General features: G+C 49.3%; 1 protein-coding gene across 14 annotated transcripts; it reads left to right on the top strand.

Moving 5' to 3' along the window:
* Window positions 1–395: 395 nt before the first annotated feature.
* Window positions 396–15,248, top strand: KRABD2 (KRAB domain containing 2). Of its 14 annotated transcripts, none has more exons than XM_060647309.3 (4): window positions 406–577; window positions 1,211–1,299; window positions 2,309–3,119; window positions 4,644–15,248. In XM_060647309.3, exons 3-4 carry the CDS (start codon window positions 3,086–3,088, stop codon window positions 5,897–5,899), a joined length of 1,290 nt encoding a protein of 429 aa, XP_060503292.2. In that variant the 5' UTR covers window positions 406–577; window positions 1,211–1,299; window positions 2,309–3,085; the 3' UTR covers window positions 5,900–15,248. The 14 variants fall into 14 exon arrangements, 13 of the variants coding, with proteins under 13 accessions (XP_060503292.2, XP_060503284.2, XP_060503291.2 ...); XM_060647301.3 differs by having other exon boundaries at window positions 1,197–1,299; XM_060647308.3 differs by having other exon boundaries at window positions 406–631.
* The last annotated feature ends 4,468 nt before the right edge of the window (window positions 15,249–19,716 follow it).

Here is a 19,716-nt window from a genome sequence, read left to right as displayed (position 1 = left end):
AACGCAGGTTCTCGCGACCACGTAAATAGGTGGAGGCACTGCAGACACGGACGCCTCTGCCCTCATTTTAGATTAAGCTGCCGGACTCAGAATGCTGACGGCAAGTTGACTTCGCGAGTTGCAGGCTTTGCAACAACGTGGGAAAATAACCGGTTTTGCCGCGGGGGATCGGGCTCCGTGGCTTGTTCTGCCAAGGTCACGCGCATGCCGGCTTCGCGTATCCCTAGTCCCCGCCACTTCCCAACGACAGGCGGGGCAGGACGCTCGCGAGCCCCCGTCCCGAGCGTGGAAAGGGTGCCGGCCGGCCCGCGGCGTCAAGGGCGGGGCTTCCGGCCGGCGCGGAGCAGCTTCCGGGGCGAGCGGCTTGAGGGACCGACTGGGCACGCGCGGGCGGGAGGAGAGACCGCGGCTGGACGCGGGGTGGGCGGTCCCCGACGCCGCGGCCCCAGGCATATACCCCTCACCGCCCGGGCGTCCCGTCCTCCCGTCTGGCCTCGCGGGATTGGCGGGGCGGGTCCGCGGCCGGGCCCGGGAGGGGCGGAGCCCGCGGGAGTGCGGGGAGGAAGGCCGCGCAGGGGTAGGTGGTGCCCGAACCAGGTCCCAGGAGGAGGTGGAGTGTCCGTGTTGGAAGGTGCGGGGACACTGGGCTTAGCGCTTTATCCGGCGTTACCGCCGAGTCTTCATCCGGAAACTGGCACCTCCGCTGTGACGGTGGAGGACACCGAAACCTCAGTAACTGCCGGAGGCAGACACACAGCGAGTGGTAGAGTCCTAAATTGAATTCCCACGCCGCCACCCTTGGCCCTCCCTCTGCACGGCCTCGCCGCTGCACCCGGACGGGAAGTGTTTGCAAACGTCCTTTGAGTATGTTTTGTCTCGGCTTTGTATTCCTTGGCCCTCCGAGCGAAAATACCTAGGTGGATGGCCCAGCTCCTACCTGCTAGGTTGCGTATACCTGAACCAGTCGCTACAAATACAAAGCGAAGGGCTCCGCTGAGTGCCCCGCCCCCAGGGAGGGGGGCGTGGCCATTAGCTGGAGTTGCCGAATGCATCGGGAAGCAGGCCGTTTTGAGCTGGGGGTGACCCGGAAGATCAGTGAAGGGACGTTCCAGATCTGGGGCGCCAAAGCAAAGACTCACAGGTGGGTGAGGAAGGGAGGTGTTTCCAGTTTTCTCTAACCAAAGGTCATTTATCAGTTTCCCCCCAACAGGCACAGATCGCACCGGGAAGCTGAACACAGTCCTTTCATGCTGCCGTGGAACGGGTGTTGAAAACCCAGATGGCCGCAGGGATGGGCAGGTAAGCTGAACAAGGTAGCAGGTGGCTTAGGGACCCTGAGAAACAGGAGCGTGCAGACTGTTTAACGGGAGCTGCTGTCTCCACTCCAGCCAGTTGTTGCCAAGCAGCAAAGTTCCCAGCGTATCCAGATCTTCCCATTTTCCAAGCACATCAGTCAAGATGCTTTTGTGAAATCCCCCAATCTCTAAGTATAGGTAAATCGTTCTAATTAAAAAAAAAAAAGTACACTGGGTAGACTAACCAAAGTAAGTCTGTTAGCCAAATGTGGTTTTTGGGCTGTGCCTCAGAATTTCCTGCTATAGTGTAAGGACCGTATCTCATATGAAAGACTGAGATTTTGCATCTTTTGATTATAAATTGTTTCCAGCCTGTCTTCTTTCTTTTACAAGTTGGAAATGAGGCCCTTCCTTCCTTTGCAGTCCCCTGAAGGGCCTCCTACAGCTGCCAGTGCAGCCACTCAATTTCGGAGAGACGCTGGTTTCAGTGAGGAGTCTGGAAGGCACTTTACTGGATCCCGTTGAATATCTTGCGGTTTTCAGGTCTGTTCTAAGGACCACTAAGGCTGTGAGACGACAACAGATACTCCTTCAGAAACAAAGCGCCATATCCGGGATTAAATGAGACTGGTAGATGAAGCAAACTTTGTTTTACTGCAGAACTTCTCAGAGCCTTTAGAACATCATCGTATACTGAGGATCTTGAGTTCAGACTCAAACAGCACTCGCAAACGTTCTATTTTTTCACTACTAAAATGTGTGTCTTCCACATGTTTTAATTTGGATGTGTTCATTTAATAAAGGTTCTCTGTTTTTCCGCTCAAAGGAAGGCCATCAGTAAGGCAGTGGTTTTGTCGTCAGTAATGTCTTAGAATCAGGAGTGTTCCGTGGTCAACCAGTGATGCTGAGCGAGGGAGTCTGAAGCCTTTTTAGTGGAGAACCTTCAGGACCTCGGCTCAGCTAAGACCCTTGCTCAGAGCTCTGAACCCTTTTCATCTTTCTCTGCTTTTCAGGATTCTGCCCTATCCCTCAGCTCTGCATTTGATGGCTGGGATCCTGGGGATCTTGTTTTCCTCTGACTGTTGGGATTCCTGTTACCATCATATGAATTCTTCCCCCGGCCACATCACCATCCCACCATCTGGAGTTGTGCTAAGGAATCTGGGTTTAGACACCTGAGTATCAAGTTCTGTCCCTGAGGAATTCTCCGACCTTGGTGGACTGTGGACTCTGTTTGGGGTATCTCTTTTTGGCATGATACTCTCCTGACAAATCTGTACATAACGTATAGTATTTCCATTTCTGGAAACACTCTGCTGCCTCAATTCAGAGCCATCAAGCCTGTACCCGAAAGTGTCTCCCAGCCTTGGGAACACCCAGGTTCATTTGGACTCACTGTTTTTGTTTTTGTTTTTTTTTTCCGGAAATATGTGGCTCTCAGCTCAGGCAATGTCAAAACAGCCCAGGCCTACAGACCTCCCAGGAGGGCAGAACTTTTTTTTCTTACCCACGAAGCAGGACTCACGTGGTTGGATAGGAGACCTTGTCTTTATTTCTGGGATCTTCCATATAATATTCACATGAGTCACGTGCCAAGTCATTTATGCTGGCGTGGCTTCATTCCAGGTACCCTCCGCTCTCCCTTCCCCAGTCCCGATGTGGCTGCCAGGAATGGTCCCTGTGGCTGCAGCTGGCGTTGTCTCAAGAGGTAGCGACCTTTGGCGGGCATGACCGAGGACTAAAGGTGTTTGGAAGCCTCTGGAAGGACTGCTGAAGGGTGCAGGGACACAATGCTGGACAATTATGAGAATGTGGTCACTCGGGGTAAGGACTCAGACTCTTCATTCGCTAATCCTGTGTATGGTCAACGGGAAAACCATCGTAAAATTTCTTACCACCTTCTCCTCGATTCTCCTAAAGTGAGGACAGGCTCTTGGGCCACAAGAAACTGATTATGTTGATTGTGGAAAGGCTGAAGAGCCCTCTCTGCCGTGAACTTCAAGTTCAAAGTTTGCTGTTATCGTGTGATAACCTTCTAGCAATGTTCTCCTGTTTATATTATTTAAAAAAAATTTTTTTAAACATTTATTTATTTTTGAGAGACAGAGAGGGACAGAATGCAAGCCGTGGAGGGTCAGAGAGAGACGGAGACACAGGGTCTGGAGCAGGCTCCGGGCTCTGAGCTGTCAGCACAGAGCCTGATGCGGGGCTTGAACTCACGGACTGTGAGATCGTGACCTGAGCCGAAGTCAGATGCTCAACTGACTGAGCCACCCAGGCGCCCCTCCTGTTTATATTATTTTAAAAGTCACTGAGGGAGGGGCGCCTGGGTGGCTTAGTTGGTTAAGTGTCCAACTTCGGGTCAGGTCATGATCTCATGATTCATGGGTTCGAGCCCCGCGTCGGGCTCTGTGCTGACAGCTCAGGGCCTGGGGCCTGCTTTGAGTTCTGTGTCTCCCTCTTTCTCTGCTGATCCCCTGCTTGCACTCTGTCTCTCTCTCAAAAATAAATAAGCATAGGGGCGCCTGGGTGGCGCAGTCGGTTAAGCCTCCGACTTCAGCCAGGTCACGATCTCGCGGTCCGTGAGTTCGAGCCCCGCGTCAGGCTCTGGGCCGATGGCTCGGAGCCTGGAGCCTGTTTCCGATTCTGTGTCTCCCTCTCTCTCTGCCCCTCCCCCGTTCATGCTCTGTCTCTCTCTGTCCCAAAAATAAATAAAAAAACGTTGAAAAAAAAAAAAATTTAAAATAAAAAAAAAATAAATAAGCATAAAAAGTTTTTTAAAAACAAACAAAAAAAGCTACCGAAGGAAGGTATTAGTCCACTGCCCTTAAGCATTTCCATTTATCCTGTCTCCTGTTCAATTAATGAAGACCAGTTAATCAGGTTTCCCCGTATGAGCTAACAGTTTCATTTGTTCTGTTTGCCTGAAGTCTAAAATTACTACGTATTTGTGTATATATCTTACTGATTTAAAATTCTTTTGACATGCCCTGGTTTTGGATGGTCTTCGTTGGCTTTTTAATTTTTTTTTTAATTTTGAGAGACAGAGAATCTCAGGCAGTCTCCATGGACAGCACAGAGCCCAGTGTGGAGCTCTATCCCACTACTGTGAGTTCATGGCCTGAGCCGAAATCAAGAGTCAGACGCTTAACCGACTGAGCCACCCAGGCGCCCCTTGCTTGGCTTTTTAGTTGCCTTTTTCTGTTACTGCTTTGTATTATTATCGTGTTATCTTTCTTCTATGTAGTCGTCTTCAAATATCAGATGGAAGAATGCAGAACTCTGGAGGGAGAGTCTTCCAGATGGAATATCAGTGAATTGAACTCTGTTTCTTTCTCCCTTTCCTAGGATCCTTCTTACAGCTCTCCATGATGCCCCAGAAAGCTGGAAATGACTCCCCTGGTGTTTCCAGCACAAGTGAAACGGAAATGGAGATAAGTGACATGAGAGAAAAGTTTCTTACAAGTGTGACAAAGTTAGTAGAAAGCAAAAGTTACAACAGCAAGGTGTTTTCCAAAGAAAAGTACTTTCAAACAATAAAGGAAGTCAAAGAAGCCAAGGAAAAGGGGAAGAAGTCATCACGTGACTACCGCCGCGCAGCAAAATATGACGTGATCTCTGTGCAAGGCACGGAGAAGCTAATAGAGGCCGCTCACAGGGAACGTGATCGAATACGGTATTACGTACATAAGGAAGAGTTGTTTGACATTCTTCACGACACACATCTCAATATTGGACACGGTGGGCGGACACGGATGCTCAAGGAGCTACAAGGAAAATACGGGAATGTCACCAAAGAAGTCATTGTCCTGTATCTGACACTCTGTAAACAGTGCCACCAGAAGAACCCAGTGCCCAAGAGAGGTCTTGCGCCCAAGCCCATGCCTTTTAAGGACATCGACTCCAGATGCCAAGTTGAAGTATTTGACATGCAGTCAAATGCCGATGGTGAGTTCAAGTTTATTTTGTATTACCAGGACCACTCGACCAAGTTTATCATCTTACGACCGTTAAGAGCTAAACAGGCCCACGAGGTGGTCAGTGTCCTGTTGGATATTTTCACAATTCTCGGTACCCCTGGCGTGTTAGAATCTGACAGTGGCGTAGAGTTCACAAACCAGGTTGTTAATGAGCTCAATGAGGTATGGCCGGAGCTGAAGATCGTCTGTGGTCAGCACCGCCCTGGCCAAGGCCAGGGCTCCCTGGAGGGAGCGAGCCGTGACGTCAAGAACATGATACGTGCCTGGATGCGGAGTCACCGCTCACGCCGCTGGGCCGAAGGCCTGCGGTTTGTGCAGCTGGCGAGGAATCAGGTGTTCGACGTTTCCTTGCAGCAAAGTCCGTACGAAGCGATGTTTGGCTGTAAGGCCAAACTCGGCCTGTACTCCTCACACTTACCCCGCGAAACCGTGGCCGTCTTACAGACAGAGGAAGAGCTGGAAATTGCGGAAAAACAGCTAGAAAGCAGCCTTTGGATCAGGCAGGAAGAAAGGACTGAGATGGGAGCAGACAGATCTGACATGGATGAGGACATCGATCCCACGCCTCCGGAACCTACAGAGCCCGGCACCTCACAGGGGGCCCCAGGCCTCTTCTGCTGGTGAACGGGCGCCTGCTGGGTGCCGTCCAGCCATCTGAGAACTGGCGCCAGATTCCCCGGGGAAAGGAACATGAAGGCTGCGCTCTCCACAGTCACTCACGTTGTCCACGGCAGTGCTTGCAACGAGGGGAAAAGCGGGCCGGGTCCGTAACAAATGACCACAAACTTGGCGGCTTAACAGGAATATACCCTTCGGCAGCTCTGGAGGCCAGAAGTTCAAGATCAAGGTGTCGGCAGGGCTTGTTGCTTCTGGAAGCTCGGAGAGAATCCGTCCCGTGCCTCTCTCCTCTCCCTGGTGGCCACTGGCAGTCCTCTGCGTTCCTTGGCTTCCTCGAGTCTCTGCCTCGTCTTCACGTGGAGCTTCACCTGGCCTTTCCCCCTCTGTCTCTCTGCGATCTCCTTTTCTGTCTCTTAAAAGGACACCACGGCATACCAACCCCATGCCATTGGATTTAAGGTCCTCCCCAATCAGGGATGATCTCCTCTCGACATCCTCACCTTAATTGTATCTGCAAAGACCCTTTGTCCAAGTGAGCTCCAATTCACGGGTGTTGGGGGTTTGGACTTGGACATACCTTTCTTGGGACACAGTTCTACCAACTACAGCCAGTAGAAGAGTATTTCTGCCTGCAGAACCTGAACCGATGGGGTCTTAAGTGTGGTGCCCTACGTACATCTAGTACGTATTCCTTCTGCCAAGCCCCCCTCCTCAGACAACATCCCGAAAGGTGGGGGCATCGGAGGAAGAGGTGTAGTGAGAAAAGAGGAGAGCGGCCACCTCGGCATCTGAGCTCTATTTCCTGCTTCAAGAAGAACTGTATGTGCCACCCCTGCTGTCACAATGGCATGCGCCATTAAGAACTTGTGACGGGGCACCTGGGTGGCTCCATTGGTTGAGCCTCTGACTTTGGCTCAGGTCGTGATCTCACGGTTCAACGCGGTTCGTGGGTTCAAGCCAGCGTCATTTATTTTTGGCTCTCAAAAATAAATGAACGTTGAAAAAAAATTTAACGTGCAAAAAAAAAAAAAAGAAGAAAAATAATTTGTGATAAAAGCGACATTCCACATCTGTGGGGAGGAGTTATATTATTCAGTTAATGGTGCTGGATCAGTTAGCTATCCATCAGGGAAATGTGAAGCCTGATTCTTCAGCAAAACACAAAACTATAAAAATATGGGGGAGGGGGAAACGGAGGGTTTTTGTGATCTCGGGATGGAGAAAGCCTTTGCGAGCAACGCATGAACTTCAAACGCCATAAAAGAAAGTTAACCTACTTGCCCTAATGAACAGTTCAAATGGCTATGGAAAATAATGCCATTTGAAACATGAAAAGATAAATGATATCGGGAGAAAAAATTTGCAACACTTAAAACACGTAAGGCATTGATTTTTAAAAGCGTACTTAGAAATTATTAGTGAAAAGAGCAGCCAATAGAAAGCGAGCAAAGGCTAACCACGGAAGACAAATCAGCGGGTAGTTCTGCTTGATGCCGTGCCTATGTGTGGCTGTGGTGTGATGGGAGACCCCGTGGCTTGGAATCAGATCCGGGCTGTCAGCTTAATGTTTATTTTGAGAGAGAAAGTGCCACGGGGGCAGAGAGAATCTCAGGCAGGGGCATTCGATCCGGGGTGCGATGCCACAACCGTGAGATCACGACCTGAGCCGAAATCAAGAGTCAAGACACTCAATCGACTGAGCCACCCAGGCGCCCCTGGGCTGTCTGTTTAAATGAAACAGACTCCAGTTATTTGAAGGTTTTTACTTTTTCCATTGTGCGCATGGGAGAAGGGAGAAGTGCCTGGTGCTTCTATATTTAACAAACCTGACTGGTAAGGAGATATAGTAATTGCTACATTATTTTCAAGGCAGCTGTATTCGTTTCCTGGGGCTGCCCTAACAAACGGGGGCAGGGGGGTGCTTCAACAACAGAAATGTATCGTGTCACGGTTCTGGAAGCCAGAAGTCCCAAGATCGAGGTGCCAGCAGGTTTGGTTCCTTCCCAGGGCCGTGAGGGAGACTTCGCGTCTCTCCTAGCTTCTGGTAGACTCAGGTGTTCCTTGACTTGCAGATGACATTCTCTCTGTGCCTTCACATTTGTGTGTGTCTGTCTCCCTCCGTGTCCAAGAGCCCCCGTCTTACGAGGACCCTGTTGTGTAGGATGAGGGCCCACCCTAGTGATGTCCTTTTAACTCCATCTTCTGCCTCCTTATTTGGAAATAAGGTCACATTCAAAAGTACTGGGAGGTATGACTGCAACCTTTTTGGGAGGGGTGAGGGGGACAGAGTTCAGCCTGTAGCAGCAACCAATCAGAAGGACTATCGATTTCAGAGGTAGTTTTTAGGAGATGTAGCAACAATTTCTTAAGTCTCGGAAGGCTTACAAAGTCCCTGTGTTCAAATAACACTTGCAAGAGCAGATTATTTTAGCAGAAAACAGAAAAAAGTTGATAACCAGTTACCAACGTTCACACAAGTCTTGGTTTTGCACAGGAGAAGCTGATGGAGATTCCTAGGGAAGATACCTTGTCCAACTGGATTATTTGGCTCAGTTTTATGATGCAACATGGCACCTACCTCCGCACCTAGTGGAGGGAGGGAATGTTGCCGTATCTTTCGGAAACTCTTCGTTACTTACGAAGACTTGCATTTTTCATGCTCATCTCTAGAATTCTGTTAAGAGGCCTGTGAAATTCCATTTTACTAGAAAATACAATGGAGAGTGGGCTAAAAACAATTTCACTTAACAGCCTCTTGAACTCCAAGCTTAACTGTGAAACGGAGCAGGTAATAATCCCACCCTCAGGTGCTCACTGCCCCTGGTACTACCATGGCGAGCCCTGAGTCCCATACAGAATTGCTGAATCAGTATGTCATACACCTGAAACGAGTGTCACATTGTAGGTTGATGATGCTTCAATTAAAAAAGTATTTGTGAGGGTGCCTGGGTGGCTTAGTCAGTTAGCGTCCGACTTCAGCTCAGGTCATGATCTCACAGTCCGTGAGTTCGAGCCCCACATCGAGCTCTGTGCTGAGAGCTCAGAGCCCGGACCCTACCATCTCCCTCTCTCTCTGCCCCTCCCCCGCTCACTTTCTGTGTCTCAAAAATAAACATTGGAAAAAAAATTTTTAAGTATTTGTTGAACGATTATCCGCACCTCACAGAGCTGTGATGAGGTTTATAAGAGGGCATTATGGGTATTTGTCGGCACAGGGCTCAGTGCCCAGCCCTTGGCCACTGTCCCTCTGCCTGTTAGCATGCGTGGCCACATTCTCAAGCCACAGTTGGCCCTGGAGCACTGGCTCGGGATCTCCTTCACCCTTCGAGGTCGAGCGCACCCCTGCAGCTCTCCTACCCTCGAGTTCAGAAGTGCGGTGGCAAAAGCTATTCTGCTCAAGTACACTTTTGCCTTTCTGTGGGTTTTTAGGGTTGTTTTTTTTTTTTTTTGGCAAGCTTTTTTGGTTTGTTTTTGGCAGCAAGAACATTTAACATGAGATCTACCCTCTTGACAAAATTTGTAAGTGCGCAATATGCTATTGTTAACTAGAGGCAAGATATACAGATCTCTAGAATGTAATCATCTTGCATAACTGAAACTTTATCTCCCCACTGAATAGCAGCCCCCACTCCCCCTCCCCCCAATCCCTGGCGACCACCGTTCTGCCCTCTGCTTCTCTGTGTGTGACCATTTCGGGTACCTCGTATAAGCAGAATCATGCAGTATTTGCCTTTGTGTGACTGGCGTATTTAAACTTAATGCCCTCAAGGTTCATCCACATTGTCAACTATGGCAGGATGCTTCTTTTTGAGGCAGAATAAACCACTGCGGGTATATAGTACGTTTCTCTTTATCATTCATCCATCGGTGGACATTTGAGTTGTCTCCACATCTTGGCTGTCTTGAATAATACTGCAGTGAACTTGGGCGTGCAGATCTCTTTTTTCCAGATCGTGATTTCAACTCTTGGATAAATTTGTAGGAGTGGGGGCGCCTGGGTGGGCCAGTCTGTGCTGACAGCTCACAGCCTGGAGCCTGCTTCAGATCCTGTGTCCTCTCTCTCTGCCCCTCCCCTGCTTCTCTCTCTCTCTCTCTCTGAAAAATAAGCATTTAAAAGAAAATCTGTAGAAGTGGGATTGCTGGGCATATGCTATATCTGTATTTAATTTTTTTAGGAACCTGCGTGCTGTCTTCCACGGTGGCTACACAATCCAGTTTCTCTGCATGGTCACCAACACTTGTTACCTTTTGGGCTTTATCGATAATAACATTCCTAACAGGGGTGGGGTGATACCTGCTTGTGGCCTTCACTTGCGTTTCCCTGGTGACCAGTGATGTTGGGCATCGTCTCATATACCTGTTGACCATTTGAATGCCTTTCTGGAGAAATGCCTGTTCGAGTCCTTGGCCTGTTTTTTTAATTGGGCTATTAGGGAGGTTTTTTTGCTTCGAGTTGAAGGCGCTGCTTACATCGTTTGGATATTAACCCTTTATCAGATATTTTCTTCCATTCCACAGTTTGCCTTTTTTCTCAGGCCTCTGCTCTGCAGACACTTACGAGTTTGATGTAGTCTCCCTTGTCTATTTTTTGCTTTCGTTATCTGTGCTTTTGGTGTCCTACCCAAGAAATCACTGCCAAGTCCAATGTCATGAAGCGCTCCTTCTGTGTGTTCTTCTAGGAGCTTTCTAGTCCCGGGTCCGAACATTTACGTATTTAATCCATTCGTTTCTGCTATATATGTATTTTTTTGAGAGAGAGAGTAAGCAGGAGAGAGGGGCAGAGGGAGAGAAAGAATTATTAAGCAGGCTCCACACTCAGCACAGAGCCCAACCCTGGGATCATGACTTGGACCCAAATCAAGAGTCAGACACTCAAATGACTGAGCCACCAAGGGGCCCCGCTCACTTCTGCTCTTAACAGAGAAAAAAAACCACAAAAGCTTATTTTCCAGCAAGGCATTCCTCCCATGTGTGGAAATGCTATAAACATTAGAAAGGGTTTCTAGAAAGCATCACAGCTGCTAAATGGTACGTGCTGTATTTTACCCTCCCAAAGGTCACCAGGGTACCCCCATTTCCTAGCCCGTGTCTCCTTCGCAGTCCAACCCATCTTGACTTCTTTGGGATGTTAAATCCACTTCAGCTCTCATCTCACCTTCTTTTTGGTTTCCATGAAGTGGAACTCTAGTGGGTTTTGTCCTACTTGGGGTCACTCATTCATTCCTCCCTCGCTGCTACGCTCCTATCCCCACTGAGATCCTGTGCTCCAAAATGCTGTAAAAGATACACTGGGAAGAGCTTGTTGGCACAAACGTGGATTTCAGTGGAGCAGTGCCAACCCCAAAATGCTCACCTGACAGGAACAGGGCAAGGTTTTTACAGGGAAGTCACCAAAGCAAAGGGAAACAGTTATCTCAGTGGTTAGGGCTTAAGCAGTTGCCTTATCTGGGCTCCGTGGGATGGGTTGCTCTTAAGTTTCACTTTCCTGGATTTGAGCGCTTTGGCTCTGGCTTAAGTTTGGTTTGCTTATGTGGGCTACCAAGGTGTTAGAGCCATCCCCAGTCTAATGGCCTCCTTGTTTGGACACTTTTAGCAATACCCTCTGCGTTCCTGAATTCTATTAATGGCGCCATGGGGTCACCTAAGGTAGAAACTTCAGTCTCCCCAGGAACTCATTCTTCCTCACTGCCCATCGTCAATCGTTGGCAGGTCATGTTTTCCAGACATGGATGCAACCTATGTCTATAATGCTTGCCCTTCTAGACCCCCGTCAAGAGATAGATTTTGTCGGGGCGCCTGGGTGGCCCAGTTGGTTGAGTCTTCGGCTCAGGTCATGATCTCACGGTTCGTGAACTCAAGCCCCACGTCGGGTCCTGTGCTGACAGCTTGGAGCCCGGAGCCTGCTTGGGATTCTGTGTCTCCCTCTCTCTCTGCCGCTCCCCTGCTTGCTCTCTCTCTCTCTCTCTCTCTCTCAAAACTGTATAAACATTTAAAAGAGAGAGAGCCTAGATAGACCTGCCTTCCTGCCTTGACCGAGAAAATAGAGAAGGAGTAGTGATATTTGTCTTCTGAGATGAGGTCACAAAAATACCACCTCATTGTTTTGGAATGCTCATTCTTGGAACCCAATCGCTATGCCGTAAGGAAGCCCAAGCTCTTCCTGTGGAAAGCCTCACTTGGAAAGGAACCAACGTCCCCAGCCTCCAGCCCCGGCTAAGCTTAGTCAATAGCCAGAACGAACTCTCCAACCGTGTGAGTAAGCCATCTTGGGAAGAGGACCCTCCAGCCCCTCACTGATCTCCCTCCAGATGACGCCGTATGGAACAGAGACAAGCCCTGGCCAAATTGCGGATTCATACGAAAAATACGCGATTGTGGTTTTAAGCTACTAAATTTGCAGGTGGCTTTGTTACGTAGAAGTGGATGGCTGATGTACTAACCCTGAAGTGTCTCTTCATTCCGTTACCGCCTCTCCATTCCCACAGGTCAGGCCCCCATCACCTCCTTCATTAAGAGACAGTCTGCCTAACGAATCTGTGGAAGTAAAGGCCTGCTCACAATAATAGTAAGCACGACTGAATGCCAATTTAGCTACAACGCTAAGCGCTTTGAATATATTATGTTATTTAATCCTTACAATTCTACCAAGTGCTTTGAAGCTGAAGGAATAAGTTTAAGCAGCAAAGTAACTTAAGGACCTAATTCCTTTCTTTTACAGAGGAGGAAGTGATGCTCAGAAAGGTTAAGAACTAGCCCCAAGTTCAAACCCAAGTCTTTCCAAGTCCAAGGTCAGGTCTTAAATCCACCTTCCTTGCTCACAACTGGCTAGCGGCACCCGTTGCTTCTGGGAAAATGACTTAAACCTAACTCTAAACTTGGTGTGCAAGGTGGGAAAGGGTGTGGTCCTAACTCGTACACAATGTGTAGCTTTGGTGCTGTGGCATGTGAATTTTCCCGTTGCACTTGTCTTATGCGGGGTGGTGGGAAGAAAGGCTGGCAGCCAGTCTAGGCACTGGCCCTGGTCACTTACACTTGCCAGGACTTGGCTTCCTCAACCAGAGAGAGACCAGGGGCACCTGGGTGGCTCAGTTGGTTAAGTGTCCGACTCTTGATTTCACCTCGGGTTACGATCTGACGGTTCATGAGTTCGAGCCGCGTGTCTGTCTCTGTGCTGACAGCGTGGAGCCTACTTGGGATTCTCTCTCTCTTCCCCTCCCCTGCGCACACACACACACACACACACACACACACACTCGCGCTCGCTCTCTCAAATAAATAAACATTAAAAAAACATAAAACAGACAATTGAACCAGCTCATATTAGAGTTCTCTTCCAGCTCTGACTCTGTGTAATGTGGAAACTGGCCTCTTGTACGTTCGTGCTTCCTGCCTCTCCGAGAACCCCAACCCCTGAGCTCCCCGTCGGGGCTCATGTCCCCACTTCTGGGAAATGGCAGACTCAGAGACAGATGCTTTAGCGAATGTTCTCCATGTACCACTTTACCGGAACTAGCTTTAGGCCGGGGAATAAAATCTTTTCTGCAGCTCTCAGAGAAGACACTGTTCCCAGTGGTTTTGTGAAGCTAAGCTTTGGAGGAGGAAGGGAAGGAGCCCGAGAACCTGACTCACACACTTGCTTCCCAGCTCTTCTGCATGGTTTTTGGACATTAGTGCAACAGACCCTGAAAGCAGGGTTTGCCAAAGCCAAGTTCGGTCACTGTGTAGGCTATTACCTCTGCACAGTTACCTTAACCTTTTCCTGTTCCGTGGCTTCGGGTTGTAGAATTTTAAGGGGGAGGTTTCGAAGGGTTTGTTTTTAAATGTTATTTACACACCTTTCCGCTCGATTTGTGAACATTTTACAGAAGTCCGTTTAAAACCTGAGATGCTTTTACATATGAAGGAGCAAGAATCCTGGGAAGAGTCTTGTTCAGAACGTTAACCGATGGCAGAATCCCGGGAATCGTCTTCTGAATTTCGTCCAGAATTCTACCCCTTTGAATTTATTGAAATGTGGTTTCTCTTTTAGTTCCTGGTTCCTTTTATTGTTTTGATCTTGGCGCTAATCTTTGTTTACCCAGGTTCTGACATTTTTACTCCAGAATTAATTACCCCAGATGGTCTACTCTCCTGTGTTTTCCAAGCAAACAAAGTGGGCAGGAAGTAGGAGTTTCCTGAGCAAACTGGCTTTCTGTTTTAGTCGGAGGCTTGGTCTTTTAGAAACTTGTTTATTTTGTGTCTACTTTTGTTATTTCTAATTGATAAAAAAAATTTTTTTAATATGGATCTAGTTAGATTTTACCTTTTTCCATTTAAAATTTAGTCTTAATATTTTGCCCTTTGCTTCCCTGAGTCTCCTTCGTAGTATCCACCGTTGTGTTGAATTTGAACCGCGACACCGGCTCTGTTGACGAGCTCCTCGTTCAAAATAGCTTCTCCACACCTAGAACTTTGGCCTCAGATTTCTGGTCACTTTGAGCCACTTCCCTTGACGTGACAACATAAGCGATCAGCAGGTGAGCTCTTGTGAGCCTTGCCTCTTGGGGTTTCGCACAGATGGGTCACCCCTAGCTTTGGTGAGTCATTCAGTGGCCCCCTCTCCCCTCCCCTCCCCTCCCCTCCCCTCCCCTCCCCTCCCTTCCACCTCAGCACTGAGTACAGCAGTACACCGTTCTCTGAAGGACATCACCTCTCTTTCCGCCTTCCTCCTGATGCGACGGCAGGAACCCCGGAAATGTCTGCCTTAAATGTAGGGACCCTAGGATCTGGCCTCCACGCACAACCCAGATCACCAGGAATAACCCAGTCCTGAAACACTGCCCCTCTGCCCGAACCGGGATTGGGCCGGGCCGGGCGCCAGGAAGCTTCTCCAGATGCAGCCACTTTCTGTGGCAGGAAGAGGGCCTCCCCGAGATCTGTCATCAGGCTCGGCTTGTCCTCTTCCATCCCTCCTCACACCCTCTACTCCCCTGGCCTGTCGCTTTCATCCAGCCCTCCAGTGTCTAGAGACACAACTGTGTGCCAGGCTCACGCTCGTCTTCGGAGGCACCGTCCCGTAAGCGGTCATGGTAATGCGCCCGGTGCCGAAATGGAGACCCGGCAAAGACGTCTGGGTCTGTGAAGGGCTGCTCAGTGCACGCCCCGCACAGAGGCCATGTAAGCGGAGTGTGGAAAAGATGGTTTGCAGCTCGCTCACCAATGTTCTCCGTTCCGCCCACTTTGGATCAGAGGACTTCTTACAGGAGAAATACGATTGGCCGGAGGCCACCTTCACCCAGTGATCAAGTTAACACCCCCGCCCCCGCCCCCGTATTCGTACAGCACCACAACATTTCCATGCTGTTTCTACCCAAAATACAGTACCTGAATCTCATTATGAAGAAACAAGAGAGAAGCCCAGATTGAGGGCTTACAAAACAGCTGGTCTGTACTCTTCAAAAATTCAAAAAGGCCAAAGTCACAAAAGACAAAGACTAAAGGGGGGAAAAGAAAGAAAGGGAGGGAGGGAGGGAGGGAGGAAGGAAGGAAGGAAGACCAAGGAACTGTCCCAGTTCCAGGACTTTCTTTTGTTATCATGGACATCACTGGGACAACTGGCCAGATCTGACTATTGTCTGAAGGCTATAGTGTTTTATCAGGGTTAATCTCCTGACCTTGAGAATTGTACTATGGTTATGTAAGAGTCTCTAGGAAATACACACTAGAGTATCTGGGGCATCATGTCTGTAATTTATTCTCAAATGGTAGAGAAAAAGTGTGTGTGTGTGTGTGTGTGTGTGTGTGTGTGTGTGTGGAGAGGAGGCTGGGGGAGATAAAGACAATGTAATAATGTTAATGTGCAGGGAAATCTGGTTGAAGAGTATATAGGAATTCCTTGTACTGTTCTTGCAACTTTCCTGTAAGTCTGAAATGATGTCTAAAAAAGAATTTCCGGGGTGGTGCCTGGGGGGCTCACTTGGTGAAGCATCCAGCTCTTGGTTTTGGCTCAGGTCATAATCTCACGGTTTCGTGAGTTCGAGCCCCGTGTCGGGCCCTTGTGCTGACAGCTCAGAGCCTGGAGCCTGCTTCGGATTCTGTGTGTGTGTCTCTCTCTGCCCCTCTCTTGCTCCCACTCTGTCTGTCTGTCTGTCTGTCTCTCTCTCAAAAATAAACACTAAAAAAATTTTTAAGGAAATAAAATTGTGAAAATAAAGTTTCTCTAGTGATTCTGACATCGGACATTTATTGTTATCTCTTGTGCAAAACCAGCAGCTTCTCCAAGCCTTGCCATCTGGTCGTCATTGGAGCCAAGGTCCGCAAATCCCAGCTCTATGGGAAATGCAGTTGTCTTTGTGGGATGGAGTGACTTTAACTTCCCCGCAGCTCTCTCTCTTTCCCTTTTAGCCAAGAGGGTTGTGTCAGCCAGAAGAGCCTCAGTTATGCTGAGGGAATAAAGAACCCTAAAATCTTTTTTTTTTTTTTTACTTTTTAAATATTTATTTTTGAGAGAGAGCACGAGCTGAGAGGGGCAGAGAGAGAGGGAGACACAGAATCGGAAGCGGGCTCCAGGCTCCGAGCTGTCAGCACAGAGCCCGACGCGGGGCTCGAACCCACAAACCGTGAGATGGTGACCTGAGCCGAAGCCGGACGCTTCACTGACGGAGCCCCGCAGGTGCCCCAGAGAACCCCAAAATCTTCAAGTCGCACAATCTCGTAGCAACCAAGCTGCACCCCCATTCACTCTGCATATCTTTGTCCTCACGGGCCGCCATAAGGAATTTCCACGGACCGGGCGGCTTAAACAACAGAAACTCATTTTCTCACAGTGCTGGAGGCCGGAAGTCTAAGACCAAGGGGCCGGCCAGTCGGGTCTGTGGCGAGAGCTGTCTTCCTGGCCTGCGGGCAGCTGCCATCTGGCCATGTCCTCGCGTGGCCCTTCCTTACTGCACGTGCACGGACATGAAGAGAGCCAGTGGCCCTCTGGCATCTCTTCTTGTAAAATCACTCACCCTATCCGATCAGGGCCCCCACTCTTATGACCGCATGTAAACTGATTGCCTCCCCAAAGCCCATCTCTAGATACAGCCACACTGGGGTCAGGGCTTCAACATGAATTGGGGGGAGGGTGGCAGGGGGACACAATTCAGTCGGATGAGGTTTTTGGGGTGATAGTGGGGCTCAGGGGGTCCAGAGACGACGGCCAAGAACGAATTCTTAAAGATGTCCCTGGTGCAAAAAGGTGATTTTATTAAAGCACGGGGACACGACCCGTGGGCAGAAAGAGCTGCCCGGACCACGAGGAGAGACTAGTTATATACTATGGGGTTGGGGAAGTTTCCAGTGAGATCTTCATATGCTAAAGAACACTCCCAAGATGGTGGAGGCCTAGCTATTGCCGAGCTAAGGGTTTTTTTTCCCCCGCCCTAGCAAAATATTAACATTAAGACATAGGGAGTTCCTAGAGAAGTGTTTGGCTCTTGCCGGCCTCAAGTATTCGTCAATGGGCTGCAGGTTATACAGAAATTGAGTTCTATCTGCCATTTCCTTCTGCCTCTGTTTCCCACATCACTATGGAGGGGAGGGTGATGTTGGGGCTCCAGGAAACTGAGTCTACAAATTTCTGGAGACGAGGCGATTGAGAAGACTGCCTTTTTCTTGTGATTGGCTAAGATCTTTGTAAATAGATGGAGACTCGGGTCCTGCACGACTGTGAGCTCTATCGGTTAACCCTTTGTTTTCCCCCTTTCCTTTGTTCTTGAGCAGCCGGGAGTGCCCGAGGAATAGCACACACATCCCACCTGGGGCCTGTCAGCTTGCCTTCTCCTCCCTCAAGGGAGGGAGAAGCCCTTGGTGAAGTCCCTCGAGGGCTGGCTATGGACTCTCCGCCAGGTGTCCTCATTCTAGCACTCAGGGTGACAGATCAGCCACCATCTTGAATGCGCAGAGGCAATGAGATCTCCAGGGGGTTTCACGCTGGTAAGTAAATGCTCTGGTCCAGAGGTAGGAGCGTGTTGCACAATTTGTTGGCCAGAACTAGTCACGTGACTCCGTCCGGAGCCAGAAGGGGCAATCTTAGCATATCCCCAGAAGGCAAAACCTAGAAATACTTGGTGAACGGCACGAATGACCACCACAGGAAGATCAATGGCTCCTACTGAATCCAGCAGACTCTTTGGCTTAAAATTACATCTACGAGGGGCGCCTGGGTGGCTCACTCGGTTGAATGTCCAAATTCGGCTCAGGTCATGATCTTGCAGTTCATGAATTCAAGCCCCGCGTCGGGCTCTGTGCTGACAGCTCAGAGCCTGAAGCCTGCTTCGGATTCTGCGTCTCCCTCTCTCTCTGCCCCTCCCCTGCTCACTCTCTGTCTCTGTCTCTCTCTCTCTCTCTCAAAATAAATAAACATTAAAAGAACAAATACAAGAAAATTGTGAAAGGTGGAGTCAAGAAGATCTGGCTAGACATCTTGGATGCTTAGAACAACATCACAGTGAGCGGTGCAATACTCTTTGCCTCACAGTATCGCAGACTGGGTGCTGGACAAGCCAGTAACTTGGAAATGCCAGTGGGAGCAGACCAAAACCACACACACACACACACACACACACACACACACACAGAAAAGATCTGCTCTCTCTAGCCAAAAGACCAGGAGAGAGGCAACCTGACAAGACAGAAAACTTATAGAAAGTACTTCATTAATCCGGCCAACACCATGGAGAACACCGTGGCCCTTCTGCCATGTTGGGTCAGCAGAGGCTGAGTGGGGGAGCCTGGGCCTCCACCCTCAACAGACTATAACAAGACACCTCTCCTAGCACCCCCGCCACCCCCACCTCCTGCCGGGGTGGTAGCAGACAAGACCCCGGGGGGCAACCAAGACTTATACTCCAACCAACAACCCCCCCTCACACACATACACACAGGAAGAACGGGGACCACATGGGGATCCTGGACTTCACCACCCGCCCGCCTCTGTCAGAGGAGGCTGAGTGGGAAGCTGGAACTTTCACTATCATCCAGTGAGCAAAAAAGGCCTCCACCCCACATCACAGAGAGGCCACATGGGTAGGAGTATCAAGGCACCCTTCCCCCTCCCACCTAGGAAGCCTAGTGGGGAACCTGAAATCCTGCCTTGGACCAGCAGTAATGATGTATCCCTTCCCCTGCCCAGGGTGTCCAAGGACGCTGAGTGGGGAGCCAGGACCTTTACCCCCACCTGGCTGTAGCAAGGAAACACTCCCTTCCTCCATGGCACGATGTCAGAGAGGGCCTGCTGGAATGGGAGATTTCAGTAATACCCACAGTCTTACGATGTAATACCAAAATGTCCAGGATACAATACAAAATCACGCATCATACCAAGAACCAGAGAAGCTCAACTTGAAGGAGTTAAAGATACCCAGCAGATGCCAACCCTGGGATGACCTAGACATTGGGATTTTCCAACAAGGATTTTAAGGAGCGGCGTAAAAATGCTTCGACGAGCAATTACAAATGGGCTTAAAACAAATGAAACCATAGAAAGTCTCCACGAAGAAATAGAAGATACATAGAACGACTAAATGGGAACTTTAGCACTGAAAAAAAATACAATGAAATTTTAAAACTCAGAGGATGGGCTGAATAGCAGGCCCAGATAGGCCCTTGACTGGCCTATCGGTCAAGGTTCAACCAAAGAAACAGAACCACTAAGGGATTTATTTTTTGCCGGTGGGGAACCAGTTAAATAGTCTATGTAAGGCTGTCGCTTCCGTGCCTAATTCTGGAACCTGAAGTTCATCAGTGTAGGCAGTCAGGAAGGGAAGACGTGAAAAGAAGAGAGCAAAAAATAGAGTAGAACC

Source organism: Panthera onca, chromosome E1 (genome assembly GCF_046562875.1).
Source record: "Panthera onca isolate mPanOnc1 chromosome E1, mPanOnc1 haplotype 2, whole genome shotgun sequence".
Taxonomy (NCBI): domain Eukaryota; kingdom Metazoa; phylum Chordata; class Mammalia; order Carnivora; family Felidae; genus Panthera; species Panthera onca.
The sequence above is the reverse complement of the archived record's forward strand: the minus strand, read 5'-3'. Positions and strand labels throughout refer to the sequence as shown.